The sequence below is a fragment of the Microplitis demolitor genome, chromosome 1, assembly GCF_026212275.2.
Source record: "Microplitis demolitor isolate Queensland-Clemson2020A chromosome 1, iyMicDemo2.1a, whole genome shotgun sequence".
Classification (NCBI taxonomy): domain Eukaryota; kingdom Metazoa; phylum Arthropoda; class Insecta; order Hymenoptera; family Braconidae; genus Microplitis; species Microplitis demolitor.
Genome location: NC_068545.1, coordinates 758513 through 783825, shown reverse-complemented (window position 1 = coordinate 783825; position 25313 = coordinate 758513). Strand labels below are relative to the sequence as shown.

At 27.4% G+C, this 25313-nt stretch overlaps 2 protein-coding genes across 6 annotated transcripts in view; both read left to right on the top strand.

Annotated features, from left to right (window-relative positions):
• Positions 1-25313, top strand: part of LOC103569999 (venom metalloproteinase 3) — a 62819-nt gene that overhangs the window by 31260 nt on the left and 6246 nt on the right. For 2 of the 5 annotated variants that reach the window (XM_053742879.1, XM_053742897.1), the window contains exons 3-11: positions 14031-14131; positions 17417-17480; positions 18393-18607; positions 19074-19163; positions 21487-21688; positions 22643-22772; positions 23197-23326; positions 23547-23689; positions 25236-25291. In XM_053742879.1, coding sequence (XP_053598854.1) covers positions 14033-14131; positions 17417-17480; positions 18393-18607; positions 19074-19163; positions 21487-21688; positions 22643-22772; positions 23197-23326; positions 23547-23689; positions 25236-25291 — 1129 coding nt within the window. In that variant the 5' untranslated portion in view covers positions 14031-14032. Of the gene's footprint in view, positions 1-12284; positions 12354-13304; positions 13324-14030; positions 14132-17416; positions 17481-18392; positions 18608-19073; positions 19164-21486; positions 21689-22642; positions 22773-23196; positions 23327-23546; positions 23690-24296; positions 24350-25235; positions 25292-25313 lie in introns of those variants that run through there. The other 3 variants (XM_053742884.1, XM_053742893.1, XM_053742895.1) reach the window with 3 other exon arrangements.
• On the top strand, positions 8446-11268 carry LOC128668992 (uncharacterized). Its single transcript, XM_053742899.1, has 2 exons — positions 8446-8934; positions 9348-11268. The coding sequence occupies exons 1-2, from the start codon at positions 8736-8738 to the stop codon at positions 11126-11128; spliced, it is 1980 nt and encodes a 659-aa protein (XP_053598874.1). The 5' UTR covers positions 8446-8735; the 3' UTR covers positions 11129-11268.

Genomic DNA, 25313 nt, shown 5'->3' with positions numbered 1-25313 from the left:
GATAAGTTTTTCTTACATATAGTCGTGATGAATACTGTTATTAACTTACCGGTGAGTAGAGAAAATTTGATACAGAACAAATGACGAAAATTTCTTTTGTCCGTGATTTCCATTTCGAATTTATCTGCGATATTTTCCCTACGTGGTTCAAATTTAGGCAACCGAGCTAATAATTTCATATTTGTTTGTAATGTTTACTAGAAGACTATTTTTTGTAAATTCCTAGCGTTTTTTATAATATACAGAGTACAATTGTATGCCCTTCGGTGGTCTGACTGAAAGTAATTTGGTAATAATACAACGCACATACTCACCTATCTACAGGGTACAGTTGGGGGGGTCGAATATCGATTTTTCCAAATGCAGAACGGATGGATCTTGACTAGTATATAACCCAAGAGCTCTTTTCAAAGTTAGGGGATATTTTATTTGAGGGAAAAATAGTTTCAATAACCAAGTTATCAAAAAATTTTGGTTTTTGATGATTTTTCTTTTTGTTATGCAGTTGCCCGTAGTTCAGTGAATTTCGCTTATATACAAAATCAATAATTATATAAACAACCATAAATTTCCCCATGAAATTATTTCTGGACAAAATTTATCAAATACTTTTGGATTTTATTGTTAAAACTCCAGTAAACTGATAATTATTGAAAACTTATTGAGGATAACAAAAAAAAGACATTAAAGACAAAATTTTATGAAAATACAGTAGGACCTCGTTATAAGACTATTAGTTTCTCTCTCAAACTATTGCGATATCTGGCTTACAAAAAAGACAGAATGATAGTTTTATAACGAGGTCCGACTGTATATAGAACCGACAAAAGTGCTCATTGAATTTCTCATTAGTAATGATTATTTATGTTATTGAACTAATTATAAACTCGGAACTGTAACTATTAATTTAAGTAAATTATCAAAAATATACACTATATTTGAACATATTTTGATACTTACTGAATTGATGATTATTATAAATTTTTTCCATATAATATAAGTAGAGCATTACATTTATTGTGGTTTATCATGGTTTAATACTAAATTTTGAAATTATATTCAGGCTATAAATTTTAATAAGACGATTCATTGTTTAATAACACTTTTAGAAAATTTTCAAATTTATATCGGTGAAAATAGTAAATGGGAAAATGTTAGATTTTTTTTTTTTTGTCATCATTATCTTGAATTATTAAAATTTTATTTATTATTTTATAAAATCATATTGTAGCAAATTTATAAATTTATTATTTTGTAAATATTCAAAGAGAGTGAAAAACATATTTATTTTTATTCGTAATTGAGAGCCCTATTCATAACTCTAAGGCCCCAGGTAAGAAATACGGTAAAAACAGCTATTATAATGACTAAAAGAACACCGTCAGAAGTGAACTTTTGCTGATGCAAATTTAAAATTTCATTCATTTTGTTGAACATGTCTCTAATGATGGACATTTCTTGATTGTCGATCATATGTGTAATGTAGACTTTATTTATAATCTTGAATATTTCTGTCATGTTGAACATTATTTTGAATTTTCAAATCGGAAAAGAAATAATGATTTGGAAGTAAATTATGAAGCAATATATAGCATCAATTGTTTCATACGTTCGAGTAATTTAATATTGAATTTATGCCCTATATGGTTTGTACTTCATTAGAGAAATTTATAATTTTTTCGCCGGCTAGCGAAGAATTAAGTGATTTGATCAATCAGTTATATCATTCTCCGCTAGGTGGCGAGAAATTATAAATTTCTCTAATGAAGACCAAACCATAGAGTGCATAAATTGAATTTTCAATTACTCGAGGAAAATCAAATTTAAAAGCAAAAACGAATACTTGAGTTATTAAATAATTTTAACCAATTTGTATCTTAAAATTTCTTTGTTGTAAATTAACAAGTCGGAAATTCCCTGTTTATTTTGAGTGTGTGAAAATTAAACTCGACTCAAATATTTACATAAAACATAATAAAGAACAAAGTAAAGCCAAAAAAAATATCATAATAAAAATAAACGCACAAGCGGTAGATCAAAAGTATCGTGTTTAATGACTTGGAAACTTTTGTCAAAATTCTATGATAAGTTGTTATCAGTTAAATTCAGACAATGATTTATTTAATTTACATTTACAACCCATGAGTGATGTATTTAGATTTAATAAATAAATTTAATTGTCTCTAATGGTTTATTTGCATAAATAAAAATAAAGTTCCTTAAGTTTTTAGCGTTTAATGATAGACATAAAACGACAATATTTTAGTGGTTTATGGGAAAAGATTTGAGATGTGATGTGAGAAATTTTTCATACATGCCTGTGGGATTGTTATGCCCAGGTGGACAGGGTACATGTGAATAAAGAACAAGAAGAACCAGTTTTTTTCTATATATCTTCTTATCTCTTCTCTATTCATAATAATGATTCGGATGCTAAACGATCCAAAAACAGAGTATACGAGCATGTTTCATTTTATTTTATATATTTTTTATTTAAAATATACATGTATATATAATTTTTGGCTTATCGGTTGCGGGAAATACAAAAAATTTAAACACGAATTAAGCTATTATTATTTCAAGTGTGTGAATATTTTAAGTATTACTTCTGAGAAATAAAAACACTAAAAAATAAAATTCAAAGTAAAGTATAAAATAAAATACTAAAACATTTACATAACTTTAGATATTTTTGAGAAATTTTATATATAAAAAAAACCAAAAAAAAAAAATTCCAATACTTGATAACACGGTTATTAAAATATAGCAATAATAGTAATAATTATAATTCATCTAATACACATTTGTTATAATTTAACATGATATTACATAGCTTTCGTTTCATTCTCGAGGTCTCCATTCACTTTTTAGCGATAATAATAAACGACTGTGAGAACAATTCGCATGCTCTCACTTGTGGTCTTAGTCGGCGAGTACCAGTCATTGGACCCTGACGATCATACGTAAGGATTATTGAATAAAAAAATAAAAAAAACACTTGACACCGACTATTGTGTTACTTTCATTCGCTATATGAGTAATTCGAACTTTTAATTCACGTTCGTTTTTGTTTTTAACTTTTTTTGTCCATATGAAGTTACGAAGCGTTATTATCACTGAGAGACCTTTTTAATTCACTCGAAAGACGAAACTCTTCCGACTGTTTTTTCGTTTAAATGGATTATTATGAATAGGAATTGACACTTGTGTTGTTTCCGGCACATTGTGTCGATTCTTTGTTCCTGTTAACAATGCTAAATATTTTTTTTCCGCAACTTTTTAAAGCCAAAATTCACTTTTTCTCAATGGAAAGTTTGCCATCGTTTAGAGTTGTCGTCTATAAAAATTTGAATAAGGCTCTATTCAAACTTTAAACAGAATTTCCGTTTCTATTTATAGAAAAACTCTGTTTCAAATTGAAATAATTTTTTCTTTCAATGAAGGGTTACAATCAAAACAATTCACTTGCTACTTCGCATGTCGTACCAAAATTCTTTAAAAAAAATTTTCTCAGAAGCTTCTATAGTTTTTTCTATTAGAGAACACTATAAAGAACACTATAAAGAACAAATAAAGTTCACATTGTTTAGGATTATTCCTAATAAGCGCAAAGTTACAGACTATTTTTCATAAAAATATATACAGTGTCATCCTCATATTCATCATAACTCAAACAAAACTTTTTTTCATGGGAATTCTTGTCTTTTTTTTCCTAGCGAACACTGAAGAGAATAAAAAACATTCGTGTTATGAAGGATTATTCCTACACAGAAAATAATTCTCAACTGAAAGAAAATGTTCGACTCAAAAAAAGTTTTCGAAAAACCTCAATTTTCTCAGATGAAGTCGAAATCTTCTCTGATCAAGACGAAATTTCTTGGATCATAAAACCGTCACTTGGTTCCCGAAAACTTTTATCTCGTTTTCGGAAATCCGACTGACAATAAAAACTTAGTTACTTTAGAAAATTTTAAATTTCCACCAAATCGACTAAATGTAATTGAAAATCGAAAAATAGAAGTGTTGCCTTCGAAATAAGACGACGCTGTTCAAAATTTTTCTCTGACTTTTAGGCCACAATTTAGAGTGAGTCATACTTTAGTACAACAAATATAAATGAATCAATATAATCCTTCTAAAAGGAAAAATAAATAAAAAAAATTCTGTATATTTCCATAACCACCGAATTTAAATATAAAATTCAAGTTTTTCCATATGATGTTTTATTTTACATTCTCTTTCTTCGTCATAATAATAATAATTATTCTATCATTCGATTTATATTATCCACATTAGGTTGACTGGGTCGTAGGTAGAAATGACGAAGCCCATCGGAGATAGGATACCAGGAAAGTTAAGAGGTCAACGATCGAATGACCGCGCCTCGCGTGTTCGGACTTTTGGACTCCCAAAATTTATTATTTATATTTTTTTTTTTTATTCAAATATTATTATTATTCTTATAAAATACAATCCTCTCTGTTCTCGCTGTCCAGTATTTTTCTCATACGACGCAGGTGTCTTTTTACCTGGTTATATATTATCAATCGTTCAGAGGCAGACTCAGAGGCTCTGCTCATTCCCTGATACTTAGATTGAATTATAAAAGGAAACGACGGGGAAAAAAATTTATGAGTGATCTATGGATCCCCCAGGATGTCTAATGTTAATTTCAATAAACTGATTAATAGTTATCCTTTTTTATTGCTATTATTTTTTTTCCCTCGCGTATTATATATATATATTTATTATTATAATAAAAATCAAGACATTTCAAATAAATAAAAACCGCACCGCCAGACTTTATTGGCTCATTATTAATGAGTTTTATAATTATATTCAATAAATATTGAAATATATAATTAATAAAAATCAATTTATTATTTTTTATAATTATTAATTTTTTTTTTAAATTAATTATTGATCGGTTTAAAAATGGTTACTTTAAAAAAATAAAATATAAATGAGGGTATGGTTTTTTTTTATACGAATATAAGTTCCGGCACGTGTGTGTCCAATAGCCAACTTGTTTTTACGAATTAAATGACACACTAAGAGTTACAATAAAAATAATAATGATAATTCTGGCTACTTAATAGTCAGCAACTGAAAAATCAGGTTTTTTTTATTAAACATTTAGAGAAATGAGAGGAAAGAAAATAATAAAAATATAAACGTAATATATTTAAATTTACAAGAATCAGGTGGTAAAAAAAACAAGCTTGCCTACCAAGTGTCGTGATATTGACTCTTGTACCGAATAATATAGTAACTTATTTTTCATTTATATATCATGCTTAAATAACAGACGATTAATCTTAATCGTCTGCTATTTTATTATTTATTTATACTTTTTTTCGGGCTTATAAAAATTTTTATTTCAATTATTTTATTTTGTTACAATTTATTAATTCTCTGATCATTAATATTCATAAGCTTTGATTCAGAAATAGCTAATCGAGGACTAGTATGGGGATTAAGATAAAAAAAATATATGTATGTATAGGTATATATTTGTTATAACGAAGAAAATTATTATATTGGTGTTTTTGACGAAGGTCAAGAGGTTTGAAAAAATTTTATGAATGACGATTGGGGAATTTTTTGTTTTTTACTTCACTTTGTAGTTTCCGATCCTCTGTCAAATTTATTTACATTATTATATCGATTCTTAAAATATACATATATATTTATTAAGACCTCAGACATATTTTTTAAGGATAATATATTCATTAGAAATTTATTGTCTTATTTATTGAGTTTAAATTTAAATTCCGGCTCAACTACTCAAGATACGAAAAAAATCCACTGAAGCAAATTTGCTGAAAATTAAATTCCCTATAAAAAAGTTCTTATCAATTTTCATCTAATTTCATTAAATTAAACGCTAGACATTTTCAAAATCATTGTTATCAAAAATGTCACTAATTTCTTTTTAGTTTCAAACTTAAATCTTAAATTCCGGCTAAACTACTGAAGATATGACAAAAATATCTCAGTTAAATTTTGTAGCAAATTAAATTTCCTACAAAAAAGATCCTTATAAATTTTCATATAAATCCAACAGTTCACGAGTTATAAATTTTCAAAATAAATACGATAATGAAAAAAAAAATGAAATTATGTTTCATGTAATAAAAGTCTCTTTAAAAATTACTATCAACATAAATATATGAAATAAATGAAGTCAATAAATATATATAACCTCAATGCCCTATAACTTGATGTAAAAGAGCAATAAAGCAGCCATCATTATAATGATTAATTAAATAAATAAAATTATTTCCACAATTACTTAAAATGTCACAACAATTAGAAGTAAATTACATAAAGTCTTAAAGTTTGGTGTGATAATATAAGAGTGTCGTAAAAGTTAGAATGTAAACTCGTTCACCTTGCAATTAAATCGCACTTGATACTATCAGATGCTTGAAGCTGCAATTTGTAAGATAAGTCTCTATTTTAATTTAACCATCAGCAACAATAGTCTTAACCATACAACTAATAAAATAAAAACGACGCGGAAGTACGCGTGAAAAAAAAAAAAAATTAAAATTACACATGAAATATGCATTAATTGTTAATTGAAAAAATAAATATTAATAATAAATACCAAAGATGGAATAAATATTAAATACATAATGGAATTATTGACTCTGTAATATCGTCGTATTGTATTGTAATAATTTTATACACAAGACAATCGTTAATCTGTACCCGTGACTTTTAATAATATTTAAATTCCGATCAGCATAATATTTACTATGATTGACTTGATAAATTAAATTGTTAATGATTTTTTATGTAATTATTATTACGCGTTATCGTATGCAGTAAATGTACGCAATCTACTGAATAATTAAATACAAAACACCGATTAATTTTTTTTTAATTAATTCTTATTCGTGCACAGAAAATTTTCTCGATTCAAAACTGAAAATATCTGATTCAAACTTTTTTTTTTCGACTGTAAATTCTCTTGCTCGAAGAATATTTTTTTTGGCGCGAAATTTAAAATTTCTTGGTTCAAAAATTAATTTCTTAAATAAAGAAAAAAATTCTTAGTTGAAAAAAAATTTCTGGAAAGAAAGAAATGTGTCATCTTACCCCAAAAAATTTGAGCGTAAAAATATTTTGATTAAAATTTTAAGAGAGTGCAGGAAAATTTTGATTTTCCATTGAATAAAAAAAACTTTTTGAATCAAGAATATTTTTCTCTATGGTAAATAAACGACTTTTTTTCTTTAACAAAAAGAAAAAGCAAAAAAAAAAAAGCGTAAAAATGTTTCTTCCGGACTCCTTGAACCGTGATGACTACTTTACTCGTTCGACAAGAAAAATACATCAAGGTGGTGAACTTTTTTTTAATTGGTACATACATTTATGGTGGCATGTACACTTAAATATAAAAATAAATAAAAAAATACGAGAAAGTGTTCTCAGCCTTGGCGGCTAAAAAATCATTGGGGATGAATTGAATAAAAATGATCGTATGATATGATAAATATGAATAAATTAATACTTGGGTGGTCGAAAATAAAATTTATATGAAAATGAAACATAAATATAATTGACTATAAATAAAAAAAAATATATATATATATTAAAATTGTTTTTAAATTTGAATTATCGTAGATCTTAATGTGTGTCCAATTATCGTTACTCACAAACGAAATAATGTTTTAAAAATATTTAATGGAAAATACTTATGGAGATGAGGTCGTTGATATATTTATATGGATGTATAATTAAGTCAGGTGTATGAGATAATTATCGAACATTGGACACTGGCCATTGTAATAACTTACTTTAAATCGTCAACTTACGTCAGCGATACTAACTGACGACAGCGCGATTATTTTTTTCCATTTTATTTTTTTAAATTCGAGATGTCGATTAATAAATCTTGTCTGAAAATTTCCTTTACGAAATAATTATTTATTTAAATAATTATAATGTCTGAATTAAGTAATGAGAAATAAGTACATAAAAAAAAAATATATATATATATATATTTTTTAAAAAATGAATGATAAATTTAGTCCTCTTTGCCCTTTGATATTAATATCTCATCAATTATTATCATCCAGCATAATAACGCAATGCAAGATGAATAAATTACACTTCATTAATAATATTCTAATAGATTATTAATGGGGAGACCGGGGCATAGCGGCCCACTTAAGCGAGTTATTATTTCTAGCTACTATTGATCATCTAAAAAATTTTCTTGTGCCTTATCTTGAGGGAATATATGATAATTTGGTCAAAACCCACAAAAAAAAAATTTTTTTTTTCTGGGGCACAACGGCCCACTTCTGGAGAATAATTAAAAAAAAAAAATATTACCAAAAATTTTTTTCTTTTTTAATATTATTCATTTATTCTAATTTAAAAAAAAAACATTTTGAAATGATAGTTATTATTTTTTAACTTCCCCCACCCCTTTTCACTTTCTTTGTTTAGAAAAAAATTAAATTACAAAGATTTTCTATTTGAAACTCAGAAAAAATTTTAATTCCGTACGATGTAAATTTAAAAGTACCGCCAAACGATTGGTTGATGACATCAACGGTCGGTAAAGTTTTTGAAACAGTCGCTAAGTGGCGTTGTAAATGTTGAAAATAAATATGGAGTTGTACATCATATGACTATATTTGTGTTGGAGGTTCACTACAGTTCGGCGGTAAATTTTACAATTTTAATTTTACTTCTCATATTTTCTAAAATAAAAAATGGTGCGCAATTATAAATCAAAAAATACTCATATGTCATGGAATGAATTGGCTATGGCAAAAGCTATCGAAGCAGTTAACCAAGGAGAGATGGGATATCTTGCTGCTTCAAAAGCGTTTGGAGTACCAAAAACCACTCTGAGACGCCGATCCAATTTTTATAAATTAAACAATGATATAGAGTTTGTATCATCGAAAGGTATTGAGAATCTAAAACAATTATTTTATTAATACACAGTAAAAAATTTTGCATCAATGCGTCAAAAAATTTTTATGCTAAATATTTAACATAAAAATTTTTAACACAAAATTCTTTGATGAGAATTAATTTAGCACATATTTTATAATTTTAAGAATTTTTTTAACAAATAAATTGTCAAAAAAAAAAAAAAATGAGAAAAGAAAATTGACATTTAGAAAATAAAAAAAATAAAAAATCCAATTTTTTAGGAATAATTTTTTGGAGTAAATTAATTTATTAAAAAAAATTAAAAAATTGTCAAGCGACTGCTAACTTTAATGGATTAATTTTTTGACGCAATAATAACGTAAAATTTTTTACTGTGTAATTTAATCGAAGAAAATAATTATAAACTAAAATTTTTATTGTAGGGCTACCCAGAAAGTTTACTCCAGTTTTTAGTCCTGTGCAAGAATCCGAACTTGTCAGTTATTTAAAAGATTTAGAAAGTCGATTATTTGGATTATCAAGCTTCGAGGTGAGAATCCTCGCTTATCAGCTCGCTGAAAAAAATCAAATTAAACATCCATTTGTAAATGGAGTAGCTGGAGAAGATTGGCTGCAAGGATTTTTGAAACGTAACCCCACCTTATCGTTACGCAAACCTGAAAGCACATCAGCAGCACGGGCAGCTGGTTTCAATCGGATTGTCATTCAAAATTTTTTTAACTTACTAAAACAGATTATGGAAAAATACAATCTACTTCCTCATCGTATTTTTAACGTAGATGAAACTGGCTGTAGTAGTGTCCCAAAAACTCACGGGAAAATCATTGTTGAGAAAGGAAAAAAACAAGTTGGAATTTTAACGTCAGCTGAGCGAGGTAAAAATGTGACAATGGAGCTTTGTGTTTCAGCTTCAGGACAATTTTTACCACCATTGTTCATTTTTCCTCGTAAGCGTATGAAACCCAACTTGTTGAATAATACAATCCCAGGAAGTTGGGGGCTTTGTCATTCCAGTGGCTGGATGCAACATGATCTCTTCTTGCAGTGGTTCCAATGGTTTGTTGACCAGGTTAAGCCAACTTCTGAAGATCCAGTGCTGCTGATTTTGGATGGGCATACGACACACACTAACAATTTAGATGTGATTGACTACGCTCGTGATCATCACGTTGTAATTCTTTGCTTGCCACCTCATTGCACTCACCGTTTACAACCATTGGATGTCAGTGTAATGAAACCAATATCTTCTTATTATGAGCAAGAAGTAAAAAAATGGTTATCAGAGCACCCAGGAAGAGTCGTCACGCCTGAAGTTCTGCCAATGCTGTTCAGTAATGCATTAAATAAAGCAGCAAAGCCTGAAACTATAATAAATGGTTTCCGAAAAACTGGAATTTACCCAATGAATCCAGATATTTTTGACTCAAAAGATTTTGCTCCTGCCGACACTACCAATAGCAACAAACCACCTGAAGAACAATCACTAGAAAATCTGACCCAAAGTCTGAGTGATTTGTGCAAGACAGATTTTATTGAAGGACCTGAACCCGAGCAACAACCTGAACAGCAGCAACTTGAGCAACAAGAGCTTAGACAGCAAGAGCCAGAAAAACCTGAACTGCAACAACAACTTGAAGAGCCAGTAATTATTCCAATTGCCTCCACCTCCACTGGTAAACCATCGTTGAGGCCCCCATCTAGGTACTTTAGACCACAAATTATTGACGAAAGCTCCGATGAAGAGATGGAAAAATCTCTTACTGAAAATATCACTAAAACTGCTGCATCATCCAAAGCAACGATGAGACAAAACACATCGAAGTTTTATGTAACACCTTACGACATCAAGCCATTGCCATCAAGAGACTCCCCGCCAAAAAAACGACGTCGAGGTGTGACGAGGATTTTAACCAGTAAACAATACCGTGATGAGTTGGAAGAAAAAAAAAATAATCAAAAAATAAAAAATATAATAGCAGAAAAAGTCACTAATAAAAACAAAGCTCCAAAAATTAAAAAAAAAAAAAGTTCTCAAAAAGAAGACAGTGATTGCCATTGCCTGTATTGTAATGGACTCTATTCTGAATCAAAGGAATCATGGATTCAGTGCAATAACTGCAAAATGTGGTCTCACGATTCCTGTGCAAGTATTGAGGAAGATTTTTCAGATGAATATACCTGTGATTACTGTGAAAATAATTAATTGTATTTTTTTATTTAATTGTTTAAATATTTTTAGAAAGCTAAGTGTTTAAAGATTTATCAATTATAAAAATTGTTCTTTGTTATAATTACTCTTAAAATAATTAATTGTATTTTTTTTATTTAATTGTTTAAATATTTTTAGGAAGCCAAGTATTTAAAGATTTATTAATTATAAAAATTGTTATTTGTTATAACTATTCTCAAAATAATTAATTGAATTTTTTTATTTAATTGTTTGAATATTTTTAGGAAGCTAAGTATTTAAAGATTTATTAATTATAAAAATTGTTATTTGTTATAACTATTCTCAAAATAATTAATTGAATTTTTTTATTTAATTGTTTAAATATTTTTAGGAAGCTAAGTGTTTAAAAATTTATCAATTATAAAAATTGTTATTTGTTATAATTATTCTTAAAATAATTTAAAATTTGTTGATTAATACAAAATATTCTTATTTTTTAAGTTGCTGTATAATTTTTAATCCCAAAAGTTTTTGTTATATTTTAGATTAGAAATTACTTGATTGTGGTTTGACAAATTTTAATTTTTTTGAAAAAAATTCTTATCAAATCATTTTTATCATAAAATTAAAAAAAAAAAAAATTTTATCAATATATTTTTGAAAAAAAAATTTTTATCAACAATGTTTTATGGAAAAAGTTTTTTGATGGTCCATTTTGCCCCGGATTTCGCTACTTAACTAAAAAAAATTAAATTTATTTTTTGACAAAATTTTTGGAGTGGGCCGCTGTGCCCCGGGTGGGCCGTCGTGCCCCGGCCTCCCCTAATATTAATGTTATCTAATAAAATATATATATAGAAATTTTTTATTGCTATTATATTTAAATTCAAAGTATAGAAAATGATCATTAATTTGTTATAAACGATTTCTAAGATGATTAATGAGTAAACTCTCTCAGCAAAAGCTAAACTGCATTATATCAATCTTTAAATGTATGAAAAAATCTAAAAACAATGTGTAAAAAATATATATATTTATATTTTTTTATTTTCTTCAATCTGCACTTGACAATAGCGGAAAGAAACGATTTGCGCGCGGCAGACAAAACTTACTCGCGGTAAAGCATTATGATTCGACGTAACGAGTTAGTACTTTCCTTCCGGGATCGGTGCACGAAACGCCGCTCGTATGCTATGCACTTGTGGGCTGTGCATCACGTTTTAACAACGGGTTATGCTTCTATTGTATAGTGTACAGTGTACGCAAACAAACAAATAAAATTATAAGCTAAGCAGAAAAAAATTATTTTTTGGCGCGAGAAAAATATTTCATATTTTCCATCATAATTTGAAAAGTAAAATTTTCTTAGGATTAGAAAAAACCGGGTTGAAAAATTTTCTCTTTTTTATGAAATACAAATTTTAAGTCATTTCTAATAAATTTGACTTTTTCTTTGTATTCAATTAATATGGAAAATTGAATTGAGTTTTCCGTACTGTTCCTTATTTAGAATATTTTCAGACTTGTTTTCAATAATTTTCAGTCTGTAAATCAAAATCCGACTTTTTTCAAAATATTTTGCCTTTTTTTGTTTTTATTCAGAGCGAAATTAGGCTTTTTCTGTCTATTATTTATTTTTCAGTCTGTTTTTGATTGTCTTTAGATGAAAAACAGATCAACTAGTTCAAATACGGGTCAATTAGTCCTACTACAGTTTTACTAAAATCCGATCAAATTTTTCCACCCGGGATTTCCTGGTGATGAAAATAAATTTTATTATGTCCCAAGAAATAATTTTTTTTCTGTGTAAACTAAGAGACTAACCATTAGTTCATACATGAACGACTGAAGGTTATCCTTGCGGACATACATATATATATCACTAATAAATATAAGTAATAAGTTGCGTTAGTAATTGATCCTACACATGATCTTGTGTATGCCGTAGTCTGTCAATACTTAACGGCTTTATTATTTCCATTGGATAAATAAATTTATAGTTAATATTCATCCGTTTTATTGTAAGCGGTTATGTAACTTCGATATTACTGTTGTTATTATTTATATTTATATTTGTTTATATATTCTATTGTTGTGTGAATATGTTTATGTTTACGATAAACTGGTTGTCTAGTGTGACAATATGTTACACATTAATACATGCTTGACTGACGTTACGGACAGTATTGTTCCTGGGAAACCTTGAAGAAATATATAAATATATATATGTATGTAAATATGTTGTACAATGTTTACGACAACTTAAAGTTGATCCTGTGAATTAGAGACAAAAACATTCCCATGACCTAAATTTTATTTTAATGCTGCTTATAGTTTGTTTGTGTCATTAGAAATTTTTGTCTGTATTTAATATTAAATTAATTTTTTTTTTTGACAGTAAACAATTCTACGAATAATTATTATTATTAATAATAATTACATGACTAATTACAAAAAATGATGATTAATTCAAGGATTTAAAAATTTTTATTTTTGTATTTTTAGTTTAAAAATTGATTTTAATTTTTTTTTGTCGGGTGTTTTATTTAAAAACTGCAGGATTAAGTGAATGATAAATAGATAAGAAAAACATTAAGGCGATTAGTGGCAAAGTGGAGTCGAATCTCGACCAATCCAGTTGCGCGTCAACTTTCGTCTTAAGATTATATTTTGATATTAAAAAACAATTGCGATTTATTTTTATAAATTTTTTTAATAAACTAAATATTTAACTGAGCTCTATAATGATTCATATTAAATTATATGATTTACACACTTTTAATTAAAAAAATTTTTAATTGCTTTTTAAAAATAAATTAAGTCACCGATTTATTTTGAGAAACCATTTAATTATTAAATAAATTTTTCATAATTAGTAACTTAATAATTATTTTATTTATCATTTAATAATTAAATATTAAATTTTTTGTTTCAGAGATGCGGCGTCGCCAATCATCAGGAATATTTAAATGCAAAATGATTCACATTCGCGTCTTATTGTGTATGGTCGTTTTATCAGTCGCACAATGTCACAAGGTAATGATAATAACATATAAATATATGAGTAACAAAATAATATATGACTAACAAAATAAAAAAAAAAAATATATATACTGGGTCGAAATTATGCCTTAATAAATTATCTTTGTACTAGTATACAATTAACCCATTTTATTGTAATTAAAAAATTGTGAACATGGTTTAACGTGGGTGAATAACTCCTATCTTAAAGCACACGTGTGTGCACACCGCAGTCGCGCTTGAGGTGTGCAAAAAAATCAATTTTCCAGTTTTTATGGCCTTCATTTTTTTTCTTTCAAAGCTAATAGTCGCAATTACTGTACCATATAATTTTAATTGTATTCTCTACTACAACAAACTATTAACGACAAAAAAAATAATCGTTATTATTTTATATTCGTGTAATATTTTATTAGCAAAGTTATTTTGACCCTTTGTTACAAGTCAATGCTGCAAGTACTTTCTGCGGTTTAAGTTTATTGCCGACTTAAAAGTTATGTTCTTTACAATGTACTGAGGTGCAAGACAATATTTAATACTATTGAGAAAAGTTTGATAAAAGGCCGTCGAGACTGGAAATTTATGCATCAGTATGCAAACAGTTTTACGGCTTTTCATTAATATTAAATTACTGTTATATTTAGTATTGACAGCTTCAACCAATTGGTTAACGAAAAAGTTTAACCGCAGTGTTAAATTTTAAAAATCCATCTTTCAAGTGTTGATAGACATAAAAACCAATAATGTCACTTGTTCAATGAGCTGTCAGCAATAATTTACTTTCTTTGCACAAGAAAAATAATAAAAGACGATAGAAAATTTATTTTATTGCCGACAAATTATTTTACGAAATTTAACTGGAAATTTTTCTTTCAATTTTTTTTTTGAGGTCAAAAAATTGATATCAAATAAAATGATGATTTTTAAATTGAATTTAAAAGTAAATGGTCGTCTTGCCCCGGCTAAATATTTGAATATTTAAAATTAAAATGACAAACGCGCGAATAAAAAAAAATTTTAATTTGTAATAAAATCAGTGATTTAATAATTTTGTTAACCAGTCAGAAATTTTTTTACGGTCGATTTTACTTCCAGATTCTTATCTTGTGCTGTCCATCTTAAATTTATAAGCATTACTTAATTTTTGTATATAAAAAAATGAATTCTCAGTTGATTAAAAGTAATTAAAAATCAGTAATAATTTAAATAAATGAAATTTCGCAACAAATAAAAGTAAATATTTAATTAAAAATTTCAAAAAGCAGTGTATAAATAATTATCTAATAATTAAAAGTTTATTACTGATAAATTAAGCATTTTACGATCAACGAATCTCTGTCCATTAGGCAAACTTTTATGCAATTCGTACCTTTACGGGATTTGCGCAATTTTCTAGTTATTACTAATCTGCAAGTAAAAAAATGATAAAACACATGTATGTTTACCATACGGAGGAAGAAAAATAAAAGAAAAAAGAAAATGAAGATAAATAAAAACTGCGCGAGCTACCGATTGTGGAAATAAAAAAAAATCATTACGCACTTAGTTTGAATGGCGTTTCGCAAATTCTCGCGAGTTATTTATACGTCTCATTAGGGCTCTAACGGTGTGTACATCAATTACTGTGGTGTGCATACACACCAACAACGAAATAATCCGAGAAAATAACCAAGGACGCTCCGATTCTGGCTGTTTCGAACAACTGCTGCCTATTGGCCAATAAACGTCTGCTAAACTGTTTATTAACAAAAAAAATTTAAATAACACGAGTTGATCCGACATTAAGATGTATATCTAATTGTTCTCGATAAAATGACTTTCGATACACGATATCGAAACCGTAAAACTCTTTAAAAACTGTTAGATTTTATGTAAAAAACAAAGCCGATGGTTACTTCATTAGAGCGAAGAAAAAAAAAAAATTAGCAACAAAAAACATTTAATCGGATTGTATTTCTCAATTATTAAGAAATAAAATAAAATTTATTCCAAGTAATCCCGGGGGATTTAGATATTTTTATTTATTCTTGAGATCGATCTTGTGTCGATATTAAACCAGAGCAGAGCAACAAATTGTGAAAGTACTAAATATATAATGCAAACTATTGCATTAACACAAAACAACGATTTATGTTACATCGCTCTACCGATCTCAATAAATAAATTTATACTTTTTCCACTTATTCATTGTCCGAAAAGACGTTTTTATAAATTATTAACAAATAAATAATTTAGAAGCTCAACAATATACTGTCGCAATTATTTACGGGCTCGGCTAGCGATTGATACGTCAATAGCAATTCCGATGGGCATGTAAGCAAATAAATAAAAAGCCATCATAATATAATAATATTAATAATAATAATAATAATAATAATAAATAAAAGGAAATAATATATTTTTAAAAAGACGACTAGCAGACTGGATTTAAGTGATATGCCTTGACTGGGTATATATTTACACTTGGATCCTTTCACTCTCGATTCAGATGGAGGTCGGCTCATCCTTTTGCAGATTATTCATTTCCAAATACTTGCATAAAAAAAAATTAACAAAAGACTTGTTTGATAAATAATTACTTTTTTTTTATTTTTAATAATCAGCAGTTCGATATTTTTAAAATTAAATTTAAAAATTAATTGGCGGGAAATTTAAATGTCGTAATTTTTAAAAATTAGTGAATAAGGAAGAGAATGAAAAGGGAAGGAATTAGTGAGGGCACGCACTGATGCAATGCGAAGAAAATAGCGATTAAATCTCAATACGACTGATTGTATCAGATCATTGTGTATCCGGACGAGTAATCAAAGAAACATCGCATCGTATCGATAGTCTTGTATGAGCGCATCCTTTCACTCTCGGCAACTCGTTCTTACCCATCAGCCAGCACATTATATTTTTTATTTAATATTTAGTATATGTAGACAGATATTCAAAGTTGTCTGTAATGTTAAACCCACACCTCTAACCACGACCTTTTACTGCTCGACTTGCCTGTACTACCGATCTTTCTATTGATTGTGAAAATGCTTTTTCTTTTCCTCCTGGACATTTTATTTAAAAGTAAAGGTAAACGTTAAATATCAATCTTTCATACCAGTAATTAATGTTTTTTATATTTATGGATAAAACTTTTATTTTTTATTTTATTGCCATTGACAGTTGACATAATCGATATCTCAATCTGCCATCTGAATGATAATAAATAAAAATAATTATTAATTTCAATGGAACTAACGGTTTAAAATCTCATAAAATTATTAACATCTTAATAATTATTATTATTATTTAATTTTTTAGATTCACGAACACATGACGGCAGAAGAAATGCTGTCGGTATTTCATAAAACGACTGATGAGATTGGTAAGTTAGATAAATATTTCTAAAATGTTTTTTCGATTTTTAAAAAAAATTAAATAAATGTCTGGATATTTTTAAAAATATTTTTTCATTCATACGTGACTTTTCTCTACAGATATATATATTTATATTTATATTTATTATATATTACTAATGTAAAATAAACATTTAAGTTAAAACGATCATTTTTTATCCTGGGATATATTTTTATTTTTTTTTATGTCCTCGACGTAGTGTCTACGTGGGCCGATTGGCTCAGGTGTATATATATTTATGTAAATTAACTTATGAGTCATAAAAAAAATTTTTTTTCGATGATTCCTCTATATATGTTTTTTTTATATTTTGATTATCCCGTTATTAATTAGAAAGGAAGTAGAAATAAATAAAATTACAAGGAGCATTTATTGTCCTTAATAAATTAATTATAGAGGATATTGAAATTTATTCTGTTAATAAGTATTTTGTTGTTTTAATTCCGAAAAATGTATGTGGTCCATAAATCGGAATTAATTATTAATTTATGATCAATTTTTTTTTGTGGTTTATACTATGTTCGATATATATATATATATATATATATATATATATATATATAGATAGATAGAATCACGTGTTAAACTAGTGGTATTGTGAATTAATGGCGGTGAATCATCTGTCGGTATAAATTATTTATCAGAAGGAATCGAGAGACTCTCATGAGGTGTCTTTTTTTTTTTTTTTTTTTTTTTTATCCAGATGTTTATAGGTAAAATAATAATATAATAATCAATTCATGGGTCATTCACTTCTGTAGCTAAATTATTTTATTCCCACGTAAAATTATTTAACATTAATAAAAATACTTAATAAGAATGAATTTATAATGAAATGTATATTTGTGGCTAATGGTGGTTGTTTTAACGTATCACTTAGTGCCGGCATATGAAGTGGTGCCTATTTTACACTCAACACACAAGAGAAGCCCGGAAGTTGAGCCTGAAGTCCACTTGAAAGCATTTGGACAGAATATTAATTTGTCCCTGAAGCCAACAAAAGGACTTTTATCTTCTGGCAACCATATCTCTATGTGGACAGTTACCAGAAATAACTCCAGCCCAGATGGACTTGACTATGAACAAGTTCCTGAGGTTTATATTTATATATTATCTAATAATTATCACTAATTAATTTATTTTTTCTCATTCAATTTTTTTACATCAAATGGAAATTCTTAAAAAAAAAGGATTTTTGAGCCCAAGAAATTTTTTTCACTCAAGTAAAAATTTTTGGTGCCGAGGGCAAAATGAGCCACCTATTTTAAAATTTTAAATAAACGCAGAATTTTTTTTTTAATGAAATTTTATAAATTCACTGATCAAAAAATAAAATTTATGAATTTATTTTATTCACAAATTTATGAATACTAAATAATTTAAATTAAGATATCTTTCATTATATAAAAAAAACATTCTTGATAAATTAATTCTTTGTTTCGACATCACTAAAATTTCCTTTGAAAAAAAAATTCCTAGAAGAATTTTAATTAAAAAATGAAATAATTAACCATCAATAAAAATGATTAATCTAATAAAATAATAAAAATAATAATTATAGGCTAGTGCAGATATCGGTGACATTTATCAAGATCCAGCGAACATGGCATCCATAATATTGCACCGAGATGCGAATGGGAAAGTGCTCGTGGTAAGAAAATAACCATATTTATAAATAAATATATCTCATTTCTTATCCCTCAGCCAGCACTTGAGATTAAAAATTCGCGTTATATCCCTCCTTCCTCGAAAATAATAATCAACCTGTTATATATATCTATATATATATACCCTTTCGTCAGATCACGTAATCACGTTATTATATACCCAGAAATATTTCGTAAACTTTTAAAAGTCCATTTTAAAGTAATTCGACCCAGAGCCGAAATTACAACCGACTCTCCAAATAAACCATAGCAGACTCGACTAATAACAAGAAGCCAGCTAATAATCTCTTAGACGTTACTTTATTTTATTTATAATTACAATCATAACAATAACAATTGTTAAATAATAAAATAAAAACCGCGGCTTATCGTAACATCCCGCTGGTTGTTGCATGATATGACGGAAAAACAATTAGAGGGTGGCAATCACAATACTACTGGGTTTGTATTCTATATAACAAAACACCGCCGGATGATATTGCAAGACAACTCCGTTCTTAAACAAAACGAAAAAAAAAAAAAAAAAAAAAAAAAATTCTCAACAATATTTATTCAACTAAAACTCTTCTATTCTCTTCTTATCCTCAACTATTCCGTTGTTCTTTTATTGTCTGTCACGCATCGTTCAATGTCCCAGTTTCAATTTATAAATCTCTTGCAATTTCCGTCAACGCTCATTATTCCAATGCTTTCAATTTAAAAAAAAAAAAAAAATCTAACTAAAATAACAAATAATTAACCAGCCATCGATGTATGATTTAAAATAATTGACAAGCTCACTTACTACATATTTAAATAAACAACCTCGATGTAACCTCGGATCGATACAAGGTACCGAACAATTAGAGGGTAGACAAGTGAATTGTCCTCGTTACCCACAGTATTTATTAACTCCACATCTATATGTAATAATCTGCGATTAATAATAATTAAAAATACGACAATATGTGATATTGAGTGTTTGGTCACGCATGGGTCATCCTGGTTACTGCAAACGTCGTTTATGTCCTCACCTTGTTCGCAATAGACGTTTAATTATTATCATCATTATTATTATTATATAAATAAAGTAATGGGTACGAAATTTAACTTGACATTTTATAATGTCTACTGAAAGTACGCAGTAATTGCTACGTATGTCAATAATTGATGGGTAGTATGTGCAAATGGAATGCACTTTTCAGAGGAAGACCTTTTAATGTTGATGAAATTATTTATTATTTTTCAAGGGACATTATTTTAGATTTATCAACGACTCAATAAACATGTTAATTATATATAAATACATATATATGAAGACGAATACGACTGACCGATTATATAATAAGCCAATGTAATGATGTAAAAGGCTTTGGCTCAACAGTATTTTTATTTATATTTTTTTTTACTCCTCTTCTGGCTCGTCTTCGTCTTACAAATGAACTTGGTGTCATGACCTTTTCCTCCGCGCTTTCACTGCTGTATTACAGTTGTTACTTGTTAGTGTACTGCCTCTGAAATCGCGGTATGAGATGGGAGATACCCATCCTGCGATCTACTGATAGATGATCGATCGAGAGCGAGTTCTTTTTTTTTTACTGCGGCTTTAAATGGAATATTGAGATTGATCCTCTTTAGCTTAACTACTAGTGAGTCTGTTATGCATGATATTTTTTAATGGTAGAAATGTTGAAATCATTTTTTGATAATTGCCCAATACTTTCTTTTTTTATTATCGACAATTATTGAAACTGATTTTTTTTTTTTTTTATTTAATTTTTATTGGTTTTATTGAGCAATTAGTTTTTTTTATTACTTATGATTGATTAATAATATATCACAAATAAAAAATTTTATTATCTCGAATTAATAAGAATCAATTTTTTTAATTTCATTAATGGAAAAGTCATTAAATTTGAATTTCTTGTTGAATTAATCAATTTTTTTTATATGATAATTATCGATACTCAATATTTCATATATATAAAATTTTTTATACCGATCCAATTAAAAACTTTTTTTTAATCATCAAATTTCGTAATTAACTGACGCAATAATTTTTAAATAAAAACAAGAATCCCCAATAATTTTTTCAAAAATCTGGGACATAATTTTCAGCCTCTATTTTATATAAATCTTCAAAAATATATGAAAAAAAAATATTATCTAAATCTATCTTGCGTAAGCTGTTACCTAACACGTAATTTTACTATAAAAAAAAGTTCTTTCAAATCCCATTAAAAATTGGTTTCCATAAAAATTGGGATTTCCCCGTTTATGTGCCCTATGACGTCCAGGTGATTGAGTAAAATATTGAATAAATTATAGGAAGGAAATATCGGGTCAGAATTAGTGATCCGACCGCTGCCAGCTCGGCTATTAAATGAAGTAATAAACGAAAATGATGTTTATCATGAGCCTAATTTACTGCCAAATGTTACGAGAGTAAAGAGAAGTCTCAGTCAAACACATCATCACGTCGTGTATAAACGTACAAGCCGGCCTATTGACGATGAAAACAGCGATTTCGGTAAGTTTTGTTTCGAAAATAATTATTTCAGCTGTTTCGAAAGCACAATTAAATAACATGAGTACTCCTATATTTTTTTTCTTGTAATTTTTTTAATTCCACTTTTTATTATTGTCATTACTACAACAACAATAATAATAATAATAATAATAATAATAATAATAATAATAATAATAATAATAATAATAATAATAATAATAATAATAATAATAATAATAATAATAATAATAATAATAATAATAATAATAATAATAATAAGAACAACACTAATAACTATAATAATACATGAAGAAAACATTCTCGTTTGAAATGCTACGATGTCATAGTGGCGAACTATGGTAACCATCTGAAGAATTCGAAGTACATGGAAAAATTACGACGATCCTAGTAAAATTTAAAATGATTACAGTAATTTCCGATATAATTTTCAATTTTACTTTAGCCGTAGTCATTTTTCCAATATGTTTACTCTAATTTCCGACAGGTGGTTAACAGGATCAGAATTTTCTATGACACCATACTCTAATTAAAAGAAACGATTTGCAATGTTAGTCCATAAGAAAGCTGATTCAAAAGTATTCAAAAATCTGAACAAGTATTTTAAATTTTTTTTTCTAATCGTTTTAAATCGTTTCTTTCAAAAAAGGTAGCATTTCAAGCAAGAATAATTTTTTCGTGTATGGTATCCTAGTAATGGCGAACTATGTTAGCCACCTGTCGGAAATAAAAATAAACATTTTGCAAAAATTGCCATGGTCAAACAAAATTGACGGTTTTATCAAAAATTACTGTAAGCATTGCAAATTTTACTGGTCATGGTAATTTTTCCATGTGTATTTGGATTTCTGCAGTGTCATAGCATTTCATTGGAGAATTTCTCGTGTAATTATTGATATCACATCATATATATTTTGTTGCTGTAACGTCTAAAATATGGTGTTTAACAATTGACAGCTTATATGGAACCGGACCACCTATCCAAGAGGTTCAGGTCGAAGAGATCAGTTAACTCGAGATCAAAACGCGAAGCGCCTTACGTAATTTATCCGGAAATATTGTGTATCGTCGACTACGAAGGCTACAGGTGAGATAATTATTATTATATTTTTTAATTACGATATCATTATTATAAATAAAATAAAATAACACAGATGTTTATTTTAAATTGTTTTAAATCTATTACACGCATCCCAAGGAAATATCGTGTATGTTAAATTATCATTTTTACATAATAGTGTGTAATTGCTCTGTTAAAAAATCGATGAGAGAACTCCAGTTAATTATTATCTTAAGTACTGGTTAACTTTGATCGAGGATAATAAATAAAATTAGACTTCAGATGAGAATACCGTACACCATTTAAAAGTTATCCGTTGTAATTATACGGTGACAGTTATTTTTATCCAAGTTAAAGTTCACGAGAAATAAATCAACAGATTTTATAACAGTTCAATAAATACATACTATACTTGTTTTCTTTTTTTTTTTAATTCAATTTTTTTTTGCAGGATGCATGGAGGAGATAATGTACAAATTAAAAGATATTTTGTTTCATTTTGGAATGGAGTTGATTTGAGATATAAATTATTAAAAGGACCTAAAATACGTATTAGTATTGCTGGAATTATTATATCGAGGGTAAAATAATTTTATTATTTATTATTTTAATTAATTATTAATTATACTACAAAAAAAAAAAAAAAAAAAAAAATGGAAGTGATTACAGATTTTATTTAATTACTCAGTTTCGGAGTGAAAAAATTAGAAATGTAAAAAATTAATTTTTCATTTTTTTATAAAAAAATGTGATTTTATAAATTTACTATTAATTAAGTTTAAATTTTTAATTAATTAATAGGGAAGGGATGCAACGCCTTACTTAGAAAGAAATCGCGTAGGACGTGATGCCATCGATTCAGCAGCAGCACTTACCGACATGGGGAAATATCTCTTCCGGGAGAGAAGACTTCCGGCTTACGATATTGCAGTTGCCGTGACAAAGTAAGGGTAACCGTATATATATATATATATATATATATATATATATATATATATATGTATTTTAATCATTACAAGTCACGAAATTCAATTTTTTTATTTTTCGTAGAATTAATTATCCCGCTTTCAGATTTAGACAAAATATTTTAACTTATTATCCTTTTCAAAACAAATTAGTGTCGCGCATAAAAGAATTTCTTAGCATTTATTTATTTGAATTATTGCCGCTATAATTTCACCAGCATTTTGTTTTTTTTCAAGTACTTACTCGCGCAGTTAATTATTATTTAAATAAAAATACTAAGTGAAAGAGAGACCAAAGTCGTCAGACTAAAGTCCAGATAATATTTTAATGGCTATCGTAAATTTAAAACCAGAATATTAAAGTTATTATTCTAAATGACCGTAAGTTCAAAAGATAATTGACCCTGAAACTGCTATTGGGCCTCGAAAATATTTATTCTCCGGTCATGACCCCGTCAATTCATAAATGTCAATAATAATAATTCATTAGTCGTCATTAGTATTTATATTTATTATTTTATTCATTGTAGCAATGTACATTTCACACTTTTCATGCTGTCCATTTTTTTTCTATTCTTAAAAACAGGTATGATATGTGCCGTCGTAGGAAAGGCGGCCGGTGCACGAAGGGAACTGCTGGTATGCTCAATCCACTGAGATATTTGTTACCTTTTATTATTATTCAACAATTATATTTTTATTATTTACTGTCACAATTCATTTGTAAATATTCCTCACATATTTATTGATATTTTTCGTAAAGTAGAAAATTATTGGGCTCGATGGTAATTCAAAAAAAATTTTTTTTTTACACGAAAAAAAAAATTTCGTAGACTAGTTAACAATTTACAATTTTAGATAGTCTAGTTACTTTGTCGTGATTGAAATAAATTTTAAATTTTAATTAAATATTAAAATTAAAAAAAAAAAAATAAAGTCAAGAAATAATCGATTTAATTACACTGTAAAAAAATTTTATTACCAAAAAAAAACCGGACATTGACATCACGATAAAGTCACTGACATTAATTGCAATAAAAAAAAAAAAAATGAAAAATTTAAACACAAATTTATGATAATAAAAAAATTAATACCTAATAATGGCAGTTGCTTGTTAATGTTTGGGTTTTGGATTAATATGGTTATTATTGTATTAAATAAATAAAACTGCAATCTAGTGGCCCTCGGCAATGAACACAAGAATCATCGAGTTCGTAGAATGCAACAGTCGACGATAATTCATCACAAATTCAAGGAGTCTTTCAACTTTAACTCGTCGCATTATAATTATTATTATTTTTTTTTATTTGCGTTTTGAATGTAATAACGCAAACAGATCGTTGCTTCATCTTCGTTCGACCAATTTATTACTTTATTTAAAAAAAAAAATTTTAGCAAAACAGTAATCGCTTTTTCATTGTCCATTTATTTTTATTTTTATTGAAAGAGTCGTCTCGTGACGTGGATTGATTTGCGTTCATTTATTTAAATATTAAAGAAGGATTTTTTCATTGTTGCGTTACAGATTAGATATGTGCAGGAGACAATATACAAATGACGTGTGCAATAGAGGAACTGCAGGTATGTTTCACATACGAAAAAA